The 15,594-nt window shown below is 38.4% G+C and overlaps 1 protein-coding gene across 4 annotated transcripts in view; it reads right to left on the minus strand.

Moving 5' to 3' along the window:
* VPS13D (vacuolar protein sorting 13 homolog D) overlaps nt 1–15,594 on the minus strand; it is a 324,514-nt gene that overhangs the window by 89,393 nt on the left and 219,527 nt on the right. For all 4 annotated transcript variants that reach the window (XM_074306229.1, XM_074306230.1, XM_074306228.1 and 1 more), the window contains one exon: nt 432–564. In XM_074306229.1, the coding sequence (XP_074162330.1) occupies nt 432–564 (133 nt within the window). The remainder of the gene's footprint in view (nt 1–431; nt 565–15,594) is intronic.

Raw genomic sequence — 15,594 nt, forward strand, 5'->3', positions numbered from 1 at the left:
CTATTAAGATAGGGAGGTAAATGTACTGAAACAGAACACTACATTTCAAGTCAGAAAATTCAATTTTGATCTGCACATCTATGTGGTGGACTTTGAGCAAGTTACTGCCTTAATAGGCTGGGTCCAGATCATATGGACCAGAGAGAGGGGGTCAATTTATTAAATTCCACAAAATTGGGAAATGGCCAAAGGACAGGAAGGGCCTATGTTGGATGATAAATTGAGCTTTCTCAACTTTTGCCATGTTTCTGTCTCAAAAAAAGGAAAAAAAATTAAGTGACTTAAAAAGTTTTCATATACAGCAATATGCTGAACCAAGATTTCTAACATGTTTTCTCTTTTTTGATTTAAACAAGAATAGTTTATGTTTTTCCATCATGTCCCCACAGAAGTGTCCAAAATAATACTGTGGCCAGAACTTTCTTCCTTACCATGAGCCAGGCCATGGATGCCAGCTACAAGATGTTCTCCACTCGTTGCTGCATGGTATCGAATATATTCTCGCTCTGTTTGGTGTCGATTGTCCATGGTCTTCCCCAAGCCATCTGATAAAGTCCCAGCAAACTGCAATGAGTCAAACACAATGGAAAGATGGAAATCCATTTTAAAGTGAAAATTATTTTCATGGATACTGTTCACTGCTTCCAAACAGTATTCAATAAATGTTGCTCATTCAGTAAGTTCATTAGAAGATCTTGGTGTATACTTATACCATGCTCAAAATTTCAAAGTCAGAAAAAAAATCTAATTTCCCAAGAAAGCACTAATTTTAGTATTACCATTTTGTTTATGTGGAAAGTGAGGTACACATGGAAGTTAATGAGATAGGTCACTATGGAAAGGAAGAATTGACTCAAGTACTTCAAGTATGAGATAATATCTTCCACCACAGATCATGGGGAAATTTTATATAGTCAGGTACACTTTTACCAGAGACACTTTTTCATCCGTCAAGGCAAGATAAAAGAACATAAATCTGTTTTGTCATGGAGCAATTTAAAAGGGTTTAAGGTGACAGTTAATAAACCACAGGGTTCTTTTCCTCACCATTCAGGCATAAAAAGAGAAGATATTAAATATATAATTAACTTTCTCCTGAAGGATCTACCAAAACAAGTGGTTAACTGCCAGTGACCCAATACTAACCTTCCAAAAAACTCACAGGAATGTTATTTAGATACAAAGCTCAATGGAAAGCTTTAAGGCAAACATTCCTGTCTCCAAACCAGGTGGAGAGAGAGAGAGAGAGTGTGAGTGTGTGTGTGTGTAAAGTAGGTGGGACAGAAACTAATTAATTCTGGTTGGCAATACAGTCAGTCATGAAAATTCTTGTACATGGAAGCAGATGAATTCTGGACAAATCAGAGAAGTGTAGAAAAAACAATGGGTATGTTCACATCACCTTTCACTAGACCAAAATCTGGTCTAAGGTGGACAGCATCAAGCTTTAGACCAAGAGCAATGATGACCTACCTTTATGAAGCTGCCATTTCCTAGTACTGTATGTTTGCTTTTTTACTATCAAAATGTTTTTATTTTAAAAAATTAAATAGCATTAATTTATATCTATTTGAATAATGTATTTGAATTTCCATGCTATTGGGATAGGATTCTGCTGTTCTTAATTTAACTTTATGATACTTCTCAAGAGACAGAAGACAGCTTGGGATGTCAAAAATACAGAATTCAGATCATTTCTCCAGGACATCAGTCAAAGTCCAACAAGAGCCAAGATTCTTCTGGGTAATTCCTATGAGATATTTTTACAGTATACTCAGTAGGAAAGCTTCTAGAACTGAAAGTAGATAAAGTTACCTTTCCTTACAGGAAAACACCCAAGCTTCCCTAAGGAAGAGATGGTACATCTTGCAGATGTCAACCCCTTCATATTTAGTCCCAATCTTCTCTAGAAATTTTCTTTTTCAATCACCACCTCTTTTCCACATTTTAATCTCTCTTTGCCTGCTCCTTCAGCACTGCCTACAAATATATTCATATTTTCCTCATCCTCATTTACTTGACTTACTATCATATCTTCTTCTCTTTTCACACTCTTAAAAAAACAAACAAAGATTCTTGTTGCCTCCATATTCCCCATCCTTATTATTATTCAACTGAAACCACTCACTCCAAGGTTACCAAGACCCATTAATAGGCATATCAATTGGTCTTTTCTCTGAGCTTATCCTTCCTGACTTTTCAGTAGTTACTAAAACAACTCTTGATTTGCTTTCTTCCTGGGTCCCCTCCTCTCTTTGGATTGTGATGACACTGCTTTCTGCTTTTGCCATCCTACTCATTTAGACACCTATTCTGAGTTTATTTTTGTTTTGGTAAGACCATTATCCTTGTCCCCTTACTTTTCTCTCCTGCCCACCTCCCCATGGGTACACTTCAGGGCTCTGGACTGAGCCCACCCATTGGCCTGCCTTCCTTTTCCTCCTCCTCACCCTATTCTTTTTTCTCCCTCTCCTCTTTTTCTTTTCCTGGTGCTCAAGAGCTTCCGTGGATTCCTCTATCACTTCTATAAAGAAGATTCCCAAATCTGTATGCATAGCCCCAGCCTCCCTCCCAAAGTTTGGACCTATACCACTAACTGCCTATTTGATCTCTGGTTGTCTTGCAGACAAGTTAAATCCAACATGTCCAAAGTAGAGCTCATTATCTTTCCTCCAAATCCTCCCAGCTTCCTCATTATCCTATTTCTCTTGAGTATCACTACTCTTCCAGCCAAGCAAGCTGGACCCTTTGGAGTCTTGTTCAGCATTCCCGCTCTCTTAGCCTTCACGCACAATCACGTGCTAAGTACTATTGACTCCAAACATTTAGGTCCCTTGTTCTCCAGGCTGCCACCTTAGTTCAAGCTCATCATTTGCCCCTCAAATGTCACAGTTTCTTTAACTGTAAAATGGGGCTAATTGCACCTACCTCATAGTGTCATTGTAAGGATCAGATAACATATTATAAAATATTGTAGTGTCTGACACACTGTTATATAAATGTTAGCTAGTGTTGTTGTTATGATTATCTTAAACATCCCTCTGGAGGCATTTCCAAACAGTGCCCTACCTGAGATCAATGAATAGTGAAAACTACTCCTTTCTCAGACTTTCTCAATTTTTTTCATATTTTCTCAACCTTACTATTCCAGCTGTTGTTCTTTGATGAGCTATCGGGTTAAGTTCCTTCTGCCTATTTCTGGCAACTGAGAAGAATGAAGCTAAAACTTCTATATCATTTTTTTCCCTTTCTTTCCTTAAAAAAATTTTTAAATGGAGTACAGAAGATAATCTGGGCGCCTTGCCCAAAACATCTCCACACCCCACATCCCCATTTCCATAAAACAGGTTTCAGGTCAAAGCTTTTGTGTGAGCTGATGCCAAAAGCTTTGTGGCTAGCTTGTTCTCCAGTGACAGATGTGACACCCCCATCGCTGACCTCACTCCTTTAGTAAAAGACTTGGAGATACTTAGACCATAGCACTTTTTAGTGGCCCCTGGGGGATGAACAAAATGACCTAATAAGAATGTTCTATCTTTATGACTGCTAAAATCTCATCAAATTCTGCAAGGGTACCTTACTTCTGGTAAGAAAAGAAGTAATAGTTAACTTTTAGAGATAATTTTTCCAAGAACCTCATTCTGACACACAAAAAATGTTAATGCAACCTGATTAGGCTTGCAATGACCCAATTCATGTGATAAAAATCAAAGACAATAGATAATTTCATGAGCTCATCACCAAAGTCTCTGCCTGTTAAAAACATAGACTCCCATACATATGCAGGAAACTTAGTAGACATGACTGCTGCTGGATATAGCCCAGAGTTCAAATCCTCTGGTAATTTGACTTTTCATGAAATAGAAAGTTTTGAGATAAAGGCATCGAGGATTTTGTGTAGGGGGCAATCCTATTACAAATGGAATATAACAAGAGGGCAAAATGACCAAGTTCTCCATGGCCAGGATTATATGGAAAGTGAGGACCCTAATGCCAAAGCAGGTTCAGGATGCTCTACTGATGTTATGGACCTCCCTGCAAGTCACATCAAAGTCTGACACAACCACCCTATAGAAATGCTGGTGCTGCTGTTCCCCAGGGATATCAGGTTAAGCTAGAGGGAAAGAGGGTATATGTTGACAGAGCAAAGTAATTCATTTTCTTCTGTTAATACTGATGTATTCCATAGATTAAGGGAGAGTGGGAATGGTCAAGATTCATACTAATCAACACTTTGTTGAATGTCCTTAACTAATTCCGGTATTGATCCTTTTTGATGTTGTGATAGCTGTGAAATTGTGACTGAGCCTTTACTTTGACTGAGGCAGAATTAAAAAACAAAACAAAACAAAAACAAACAAACAAACAAAAAACATGGTGGTGATTGCTCATATTGCCTCTAATTATGGGTGTTTTACTTCATGAAGTTCTTTTACTTTCCAAATGTAGCATTTCATGCATGTTTCAAAATAAAAGCTAAATGAAATTTAATTTTTTTGGAGAATATTTTGGAGAATTTGGAGAACAATAACTCCCAACCTAGCTAACAAAATAGAACACAGAATTTTAAAGAACAAATAGAGATACACACAAAATAAATTATTGTGGTCCCTGTAACATAGCTATGGAATAGAAAGATTCCAAAAAGCAATTGGGAATAATAGTAATAATAATAATAATATTGTTAGTGCACGGCGTAGCAGTGCAGTTAGCAGATGCAGAGATGGTCTCAGAGACAGGAAGATCTGGGCTGAGTCTACCCTTTGAGACAAAAGGCCTGAGCCGATTACTGCACCTCTCGGGTCTAAGGCTGCTAAATTACTCAATAATCCCCACACAGATGGAATCAAAGTAGTTTTACTTTGTGTGACAAATCAGAATTCCTCTTCAAGTCTCATTTCCCTCTTTCCAAAAGAGGGAACTGGACATTCTATAACCTCTAAGGGTCCTTTGAGATCTGACACCAATTAAAATTGACTTTTTGAAAAGTGGTTTGTAAGATACAAAGTACTAGCACTCTTGGTCCATGCCCTTACTGTATCCTTACAACAACTCTTTAAGGTATTTCCAAAAAAGTAAATGTAGGGCTGCAGAAGTTCAGTGACTTATCCAGAGTCATCCAGCCTGAATGAACTAAGGTTTGACTCCAACCTTCAATCTAGGGCTCTTTCCATTTGATCACATTACTTAGAGGAACAAAATGATTCAGATTCCCTGCTCTAGATCCTCTTCACAAGTGTTTACCTCTTTTACTGGAAAGAAAAGAGTCAACTATAATTCTCATTCCATGCTGAGATAAGCAAAGTAGAAACCATGTGCTTTACTGGAGGGATGGAATGACCAACTGTTTAGACTGTTAGTTAAGGACATTCTACAAAATGCCAAAGCCCTGTTTATTATTAACACTCTCAATGCAAGATAAAAAAGCAAGATTGTGGCTAAAATGTTGCTACAATATTAGCTAAATGGAACATTTTAGCCACAAAAGACTGACAGGAAAAAGTAAATGTTACTTGGGTGAAGATTACAATTTCCTAGGAACAGAACGTCCTTCAGAAAACTTGTCTGCTAAATTTGTGAAGATAATAATGGTGTCCTCCCACCCTAAACCCCTCCAAGGCAGCTCTAGCACACGCCACACTTTTGAGATCTGGATTCAGCCCAAAATAATTAATTTCTATAAAGTCATATTATCTTCTCTTTGGGGCAGAGAGTTGAGAAAGTCTGTAATATTCTCAAAAGTTCTTCAAAATGCCAGTTCTACTGCATAACCAACACATACTGTGTGTCAACACCCCACCTTCCAAAAATAATTCTGTTGTCAATACGAATGGAGACACTGCAAATTAGCCAAGATTTAGGCCTGGTTCTGAATGACTGATCTTACAAAACTGAAATTCAAGTTGATATTGGAATGGAACAAGAAAAAAATTCACACTGTGGCCCTCTGTTCTATCTTATCAACTTTCTTGACCCTTGTATAATCCTCAATTAGCATGGGATGCAAATGGTATTTGGCCGGAGTAACTGAAGCTGGGGTTTGAATTTCTTCTTGGTTCTTCTTTCACAGTTATTTACTTAATGGAAATTTCTTCCTTAATATCTTTGCTTCCTTGATATCTCTGCTCCACACCCTAATTTAGAAGACAATATCTTCCCTGCCACTAGGCAGGATGGTTTATAATAGCAAAATAGAATAATTTAGGCAAGATGAAGAAGCATTCTCACATTCCTCTGGGTTGAGAGTTACAAATTTGCAAAACTCAGCATCGAATATAATTCTAATTTTGTTCAGTTTTGCTTGTGTGGTCTGATCAAGCTCATAATTTTAGGCCAGACTATTTGAAAACAGAGTCCAATATTTATGCCTATTAATAGCTGGATGTACACTTTTTCAGGATGATTCTTTTAAATGCAAAATCTAGGGCTAAATCCTGTTCAGTCAGGACTCTTGGAATACTGGATGTGGAATATGAAATCTGGATCTGAATCCCAATTCCAACTTGTCAAATCACCTTACCAAGACTTGTTTACCTCATGTGCAAAATGACAATAATTATTTGCACACTATCTACTTCACAGGGTTATTGAAAACTTTGATACACAATAATTCCTTGGCCTTACAGGCCATCAAATCCCTAGATCCTGTTATTAAATATTTACTATGTTTACAGTATGAGGGATACAAAGAAATGAGTCTAGAGGGGAGACTGTAAGAGGATGACACTTACACAATTAACCATGATACAAAGAGCATGGCACAAATGCAAAGGAGAGGGATCACCAAATGCCCTAAGAAAATGAAAGGAACAACTGACCACTTCAGTTGAAGTGACTAGAGTCTATACAACAACACAAAGAAGCAGGAACTTGATCTGGGTCTTGAAGAAAAGGATTTAAAACCCCTTGTTCTTGGCTCTGGGCCCTGCTCCCACCCTGAATCTTCCTTTATTGACTCCTGACTTCCATGGCTTCTTTTAAGTCCCATCTTCCATCTGAAGCCTTCCTCCCACCCCTTACTTCCAGTACATTCCCTCTATTAATTATCTCTTATTTATCCTGTAAGGAGCTTGTTTTGTATATACTTATTCTCATGTGGTTTCCCTCTTTAGATTGTAAGCTCTTGGAGGGCAGGGATTATCTTTTGCCTCTTTTGAATCTCTAGTTCTTAGTAAAAATGTCAGTCACAGAGCAGGTGCTTAATAAATGTTTACTGAATTGAAGGTGAAAAACAAAGATAAGTGGAAGGGAGGGTAAAACACAGGTGGAACAGCCTGTGTGAATGAACACAGAAGCAGTACAGGACAAGCCTGTCCACACTCACAAGTGCCTTACTCAGGTTTGGCTGAAATACCTTGGAATTCTAGGGGATGGAATGAGGGAAAGAGGTAGTGTAAACGAAGGCAGGAAAGTCGGGTAGCTAGAAGCTAAGTTGCAGAAGGACTTTATAAGTCAGGCTAAACAGGTTATCTATTTTGTCCTGATTTAGGATAAGGTGACACAATATGATCTTCAAGAAGACAACACTGTAGAATCTAAGTTTTGAAGGAAGGAAGGAGTCACTTCTGGATTTGCAGCCACGGTACCAAGAACAGGTACTTAAAATATTGCTAAATTGAATGGAGATTCCTTTGGCAGTTATATGAAGGACAGATTGGAACAGAGGAGACAAGAGGTAGTAGCACTACTTAAAAGAAAGCTATTATAAGACTCATGATGAGAGCCTAGAATTAGGGTGGTGAGTAGTAATAGTAGTAGAATAAAAAGCACGATGACAAATGTGGAAATATGTTTAGAAGAACTGCACATATTTAACCTGTATTGAATGATCTGCTATCTGTGGAAAGGGAAGGAAGGGAAGGAGGAAGAAAAATTTGAAGCACAAGGTTTGCAAAGGTGAATGTCAAAAATTATCTTTGCATCTGTTTTAAAAAAATAAAAAGCTACTATTATTTTTTAAATAAGAAATTCAAAAAGGAAGAAGAAAAAGCAAGAAAGTGAGAAACACTGTGGAAGCAGAACCAATAGAATGTTATAAATGAGAGCGTGTGGAAGATGAAGGGGATGGTAGGCCAAAGCTGATGCCAATGTTCCCAACGAATGGCAGTGCCATGCAGACAAGTCTGGGGTAAGACAGGCTCCTTTCATGGTGTTTTACAATCACCAGGTAAGAGGTGTTGAGAGGTAGAAGCAAAGAGATCCAAAGAACACTGGGAGTTTCATCATCATCAAAGTGCCACATGGGCATTTCTTGGTTATTCACACTAAAGGAGAGCAAGGGCAGCATGGAACAAGCCAGTAATTTGGCAAGTGAATCCACAAGGTTCTTTCTGCTCTGACCATGGGAGGGGAGAGAGTGTTTTGTTTTTTAAATTATCGTAGTCACAACTTAAATGATGGATGAAATTAGGGATTTACAAGAGCAAGGAAAGGGAGCAGGGAAATCCATAAAGGGGAGAAGAGTTAAATCAAGATTTTTTTTTTCCCTCTTTAAAAAAAAAAAAAAAAAGCCTGAACTGGTGTTTGACTACAGGGACGTAACCAAGACAATGACCTTGTTGTTTCTCTTGCCTGAGGAAATCTAAAAACCTTTCTACCATAAGACATAAACCATGTAGCTATTTCATGGATAAACACTTATCAGGCGGCAGACACTCCTTTACAGTTAAGAAACAAAGCTATCCAAAGCCACCCAGAGTTATCTCAGCACACAAGGTCTAAACACATGCAACCAGCTCAGAGCTCCAGACTGTCCTGGTGCCTCACCTCAGCCAGGACACACGCCTGCTAACTTGGCAGGCTCTGGCTGCGTGGTGACTGACCCAGTTATGAACCCAGTTGTTGTTTCGGATTCATCTGGAAAGAGAGCAGTTTGATTCTCTAGCATTATAACTGTTTATTTTGGGGGGAATTTAGAAAGTTTGCTTCAAGGCTGAAAGCACACACAAAACTTACCCATTGGTCGATTCAGGCTACTCTCAGGTGACCAATGAATTCATCACCGACAGGAAGCATTTCCCTGTCCCCCTACTGTTTCTTCTTTCCTCATTCTGGCTAGTATTTATCTATATTACAATGTTGAATGCAACGTGGAATAGTAGAAAGAAGGCTGGATTTGCAATCAGTAGTCAAGTGGGTTGGAATCTCACCTGTGATACTGGAAAGATAGTCCTACCATTACTGATGCCTGTCAAAATTCTAGTTATCCCATAAAATCGAGTCCAAATCTTCCTGAATTCTCTCTAGGAAACATAACCTCTCTGCTATTTGATTTACCTCTTATACTTAACCTTCCCATTAACTCGCAGAAATGAGCCAGAAAAAAGTGAGAAAGCAAAAAGAATGCTGGATTTTAAGCTAGAGGACTAAGTTTAAATTTCACTTCTATTCCTTATTCCCCATGTGATTTGATCAAATGCTAACTTCCAGGTAGCCTCAGTTTTCTCATCTATAAAATGTAGGGAGTGGGGTAGTGGGAGAGAGGCGGGTGTTCTCAGGTCCCTGCTAACTCTCAATATATTTATCCCATGATTCCTACCACTGAGGGCAGAGATGAACATCTAGTTCTTAATAGCCTCTGCAGAGAAGTAGTGATTTGCACACAGTAGGCCTCTTAAGAAATTGATACTAAATGGAATTAATTGAAGTTTTCCTATTTCCTGGTTTAATCAGTTAATCCACTGGTAAATCTCTTCAATTTTAAAACAGTTCACTGGATCATAAAATTAGAATAACTGGGTTTCAGGCCCCAGTGGTACTGGCAAGCTGGGCAGCTATGAATCACCAAACCCACGCACTATGCACAAGGCATTAGTTTCCTCATCAGTAAAGAGGGAAACAACTACCTTCCCTGCCATACCAGACAGCTATCAGAGCCAAGCCAGAGAGATGAGAGAAGGTGAGCAGAGGTGTTTTCTTTTTTTTTTTTTTTAATTTTTTTTATTATATATATATATATATATTTTATAATATTATCCCTTGTATTCATTTTTCCAAATTACCCCCCCTCCCTTATTCCCTCCCCCCGACGACAGGCAATACCATACATTTTACATGTGTTACAATATAGTCTAGGTACAATACATGTGTGTGAATATCATTTTCTTGTTGCACAATAAACATTAGAATCCGAAGGTACATGCAACCTGGGCAGACAGATATTAGTGCTAACAATTTACATTCCCTCCCAGTGTTTCTTCTCTGGGTGTAGTTGTTTCTGTCCATCATTGATCAACTGGAAGTGAGTTGGATCTTCTTTATGTTGAAGATTTCCACTTCCATCAGAATACATCCTCATACAGTATTGTTGTTGAAGTGTACAGTGATCTTCTGGTTCTGCTCATTTCACTCAGCATCAGTTGATTTAAGTCTCTCCAGGCCTCTCTGTATTCCTCCTGCTGGTCATTTCTTACAGAGCAATAATATTCCATAACCTTCATATACCACAATTTACCCAACCATTCTCCAACTGATGGACATCCATTCAACTTCCAGTTTCTAGCTACAACAAAAAGAGCTGCCACAAACATTTTGGCACATATATGTCTCTTTCCGCTCTTTAGTATTTCTTTGGGATATAATCCCAGTAGTAGCGCTGCTGAGTCAAAGGGTATGCACAGTTTGATACCTTTTTGGACATAATTCCAGATTGCTCTCCAGAATGGCTGGATTCTTGAGGTGTTTTCAAACAATATAACATACAAATGGAATTAGTGTTTTTGTTATTTTGATGCAGTTCAGATGGAAGTGGTCCTCAGACAGTTGTGTTCTATTCATTCTTTTGCAACTAATGTTCTGCAGGCTGTTGCATGGATAGAAAAAATGAGTGGTGTTTGTTTGTTTTTGCTGAGGCTGGGGTTAAGTGACTTGCCCAGGGTCACAGCTAGGAAGTGTTAAGTGTCTGAGGCCTGATTTGAACTCAAAGCCTCCTGACTTCAGGGCTGGTGCTCTGTCTACTGTGCCAACTAGCTGCCTCATGAGTAGTTTTTCTTAACTGAATAAAAGTATTAGGATGTGAAATGCCCCTCTGTGGTTTCACTGTACACATACGTGGCGCAACTCTGATAGCAGCCAGGGCAAGACAGAAGCCATGGACCTCACTCTGCTCTCACATGAAAGCCTTTGGTTCCAGGTAGCTTGGAGATGATGAACAATAATAATTGTGATCATCAGTTATTACCATGAACACCATTACTATAACCATATAAAGTGCTTTACCAGCTTCCTTCAAATTTAAAAACCCAACCTTCATCCTGAAATACAGGGAACAGAAACTTGGAAAAAAAAAAAAAAAAACCTGAACATTCAGAAGGGAAAAAATGTCATGTTCATTCTATTTCTGGTGACAAGTTCTTCAGTTTACAAAGTCTCTTCCATCTCAGATGAATGATATGTCTTTCAGTACCAATGGCTGAGACAGATGGGGGGGAAGGGAGAGAGAATGCAGATGAAACTAGAGATGAAAACAACGACCTGAGAGCCCCTATTACAGGCTGGGCTTCCTCTCACTTCCTCTAACACTCCAAACCAGACATTGTTCAAATGTTTGAAATACCTTGCTAATGGTTTTAAATGCCAGAATGCAAAATAAATCCTTCTTCAATCATCTTTGAAGAAAAAGAGCCTCATGAGAGGAAACATGGTACTTCTTGTGGGGAAGCACAAAGTGGGGAATGGGATTATGCTTTACAATTTGCAAATCAGTCCTTCATTTGCTCTTGGCTAGTGCCATTTTATAGATAAAGTAACTGACACTCAGAACAGTTAAGTGTCTTGCCCACAGTCATATGGCTAGTAAAGTAGAATTTGAATCCATGTCTCTCCTGAATCAACCACTGAATGGATGAGGAATCACTTATCCCCTACTCACTCTATGCCAAACATGGCCAAGCCTTGTTGGTACAAATACAAGTAACACCACCAGTCGGAGAGTCCTTGTTCTGATACTCTAATGGGGGCAACAACAGCACAGATAAGAGTTGTGGGTGGTAAGAGAAGGAAGCTTGGGGCTACACAGCTGCAAAGGGGTGAGTCACTTGGCGTGCCCTTTCCACTAGATTCCTGTGCCCTGGGGAAGAGAGGGAAAGCAGGCACTAGGCAAGCAGGCTGAAGCAGGGCCAGGGACCAGCTAAAGACATGTTTTCAGTTAGTTGGTCCCCAATCAAGCAGCTGTCTGCAAATCCAGCTTTCTGCCCATCAAATCATATTAGATATGCTCAAGAAAGATAAAAAATACAGGGTAGTTTGAGCAAGGAAGAAGCACTTGTGGAAAGGTTTTCTGAAAGAGGGAATAGCTGAAGTAAGCCTTGACGGAGATTAACATTCCTGAGAAGTGGAGGTGAGAATGGTGTATATTCCAGGCTATACAAAGGCATGAAGGCAAGAGATAGGAGACCATTTTGGCTAAGCATTAAGATGGGATAGACAGTAATGCAGGAGAGATGGGAGGAGATAACCACAAAACTATGAGATGTTGAGAGACCTGGAGATCTACTCCCTCTTCTCTCCATGTCTCCCACAACAAACCCGAACAAAAGACAACCATTTAAAAGGCAGAAACTAAAGTTTTGTAGCCTGTCATTTTCTTTAGCAGAGGCAGCTTTGGGAAAACTGTGTCCACCACAAATAGGCCGACACTTCATTTTGGGGTCTCTAATTCAAGGGAAGTCAATCATTAACAAGTGTGACTAATAATGCCTAGATAACCTAGACTGTGCTAGTCTACACAGAAAGTCAAATGAATAATTCATCATTATCTACCAGAATAAAGACTGTAAAACCAGTTGTTTGTGCTAAATTAGTCCAGACTATTTAAATCAAGAGAATAATTTTTCTCATATGAATCCAGCCCAACCCCCAAACTTAAATGAAGGTCAAAAAGAAAGATCCTATTTTAAATGATCCAAAACTCTCTAGTCTTATGAGTGGGCAGAGAACAAAATAAATAAACTTTCTATCTCAGGTTGTTTCCCAACATTTCCCTCAAAAACCTCCGATTTTTGTTCATTACTAAATGGCCTTGATTTATCTATTTATCTAAACTCTTTTGCTACTTTGATAAATTCAGTTTTACTCGGCAAATTTTTATTAAGCATCTACTATGTGACTTCCAGCTGAGTGACTAAAGGAAAGGACAGGAAGCAGTATACATAACATTGACATGATCTTTTCATGTCAATGTAGGCTCGATTGATCTTCATTCACAATAATCCTCAAGGCAGATACCATAATTATCTATTAAGATCTCTCTATACTATTATTAAAGAAACAGAGGCTCAGAGAAGCAAAGACCTGCCTGTCAATCCTGGGCCTTTCAGGGTCCCAAATCTCACATTATTTCTACTCTACCAAAAGTCACTCATCTGGGATTCAAATGCTAAATTTTATCTCTGGGCCATTCAAATAGGGTCTGCCTTTTCCCTTTGTTTGTATTCCCAGCATTTATCACAGTGCCTGACACATACTAAGTTTCTTTTTTTTTTTTTTTTTTTTTTTTTAATATTATCCCTTGTATTCATTTTTCCAAATTATCCCCCCCCCTCCCTCCACTCCCTCCCCCCGATGACAGGCAATCCCATACATTTTACATGTGTTACAATATAACCTAGATACAATACATGTGTGTAAATACCATTTTCTTGTTGCACATTAAGTATTAGCTTCCGAAGGTATAAGTAACCTGGGTAGATAGACAACATACTAAGTTTCTAATGAATTCTGACTGACTACTATGAACTAAACTGTGCAAGGTACTGGGATTACAAGAAGGCAGAATAGGATAATCTACTTTAATGGAAGAGAAAAGTACATATAAAATATATATACTATAAACAAAATTAGTAAGTTTATGAATATATACAGAGTAATCAGATAGTTTGGTAAAGAATGTATTAACAATTGAGGGAATAAGGAAAACCTTCATGCAGAAGACCACATAAAGTATAACTTAAAGGAAAAGAGGACCTTTCTGAAGTAGAGGTAAGGAAAGAGGAGTGCATTCTGGACAGGTGACACAGCTGGGACAAAGGCATGGAGAGGGGAGATGGAGTATCAGGTGGGAAGAAAATCAAGACTGGTTTGTCTGGATCACACAGTGAAGAGGAATACTGGCAATGAGGCTGGCAGGCAGGTTGAAGTCGGACTATTTGAGGTTTTAAAAGTTAAACAAAAAATTTACATTTTAGATTATAGGCAAGAAGTAGTTGAGAAGGGGAGAGAGAACAGACATGGTCAGAGCTGGGTTTCAGGAAACACTTTGGCAACCACAGTGTAGGAGACAGTTCTAAGGCAGAGAGACCAATGAGGAGACTGGCAAGAATCCAGATGAGAGTGGAGGGGGGCCTGAGATGATCGAAAAAGAGACATCAGAGAAGAAAGATAATGAAGCAAAAAACTTAACACCTGGCTGGTGAGCCCATAGATGAGATAAGGGAGAATGAGGTGTTCAGAATACATAACGCAAAGGCTAGGAGTCACAGAAACTGGAAGGATGGTGGTACTTTCAGCAGAAATAGAGACTTTTGGAAGAAAGGAGGGTTTGGGGAAAATACAACAAGTTTTGTGTTAGGCTTGAGAAGGAAGGAGAGAGGAAACAGCATTTGTTAAGTGGCTAATTACCAAGCAACGTGCTCATTACTTGACAAATATTATCTTATTTTATCTTCACAATGATTCTGAGAAATAGGAACTATTATTCTCCTTCTACAATTGAGGAAATTGAGACAAACAGTATGATCACAGAGCCAGTAAGTATCTGAGGGCACATTTGAACTCAAGTCTTCTTGACTCCAGGCACAGCATTCTATTTACTGAGAAATCTAAAGGGCCTCTAAGCATCTGCATAGAAGTAATATATACATAAAGTATTAGAAGTTTAAAAATGTTTCATTTTTATTATTTTCTATCTTGAAGCTTTCCTAATTTAACCAACCATTGAAAGATTAACATTTAATCTTGGCAAATGAAAGAAAAAGGATGAAATTTATAGGATCTTAAGATTTTAGAGATGAAAGGACTTTAGAAGACCACCTAGTTCAACCACCTCCTGATACAAATGTGGAAACTGAGGCCCTGAACAGTTAAGTAAATTCCCAAAACCGCATAAGTAATTAAAAATAAAAAGAGCAAGAACTGAGATTGGGCTGAATTCATTCTGACAGAGAATATTCTAGAAATATTTTCTTCACTTAATCCCTACTATAAATTTTTCTTATTTAATATTCTTCTAAAACTGAATTAGAATCAGAAGGAAATTAATTAGTAGATAATATTGGTAATTGGCTTTTTTTTTTTTAATTGAGGTTTCTGGAATATGAAGGCCTGCAATTATGATGTTCTATTATAGCCTTCAGTTAAAAAAATCCCAAACTAAACTACCCTCAAGCAAAGCTCAAATAACATCACCACAGAAGACAACAGCTCTATAAATCACACACAAGAAAGAACCATCCTAATATTCTATTTGGCACAATTTATGTGACAGTCCATAGTGACTACATTTGTTTCTTTTAACTTTCAAGTATTCCTCTTCCATGTTATGCCCAAATGACAAGCGATTCTGCCCCATGAACAAGTCTGGAGAAATCCCTTTCTGAA

Source organism: Sminthopsis crassicaudata, chromosome 3, assembly GCF_048593235.1.
Source record: "Sminthopsis crassicaudata isolate SCR6 chromosome 3, ASM4859323v1, whole genome shotgun sequence".
NCBI classification, from domain to species: Eukaryota; Metazoa; Chordata; class Mammalia; order Dasyuromorphia; family Dasyuridae; genus Sminthopsis; species Sminthopsis crassicaudata.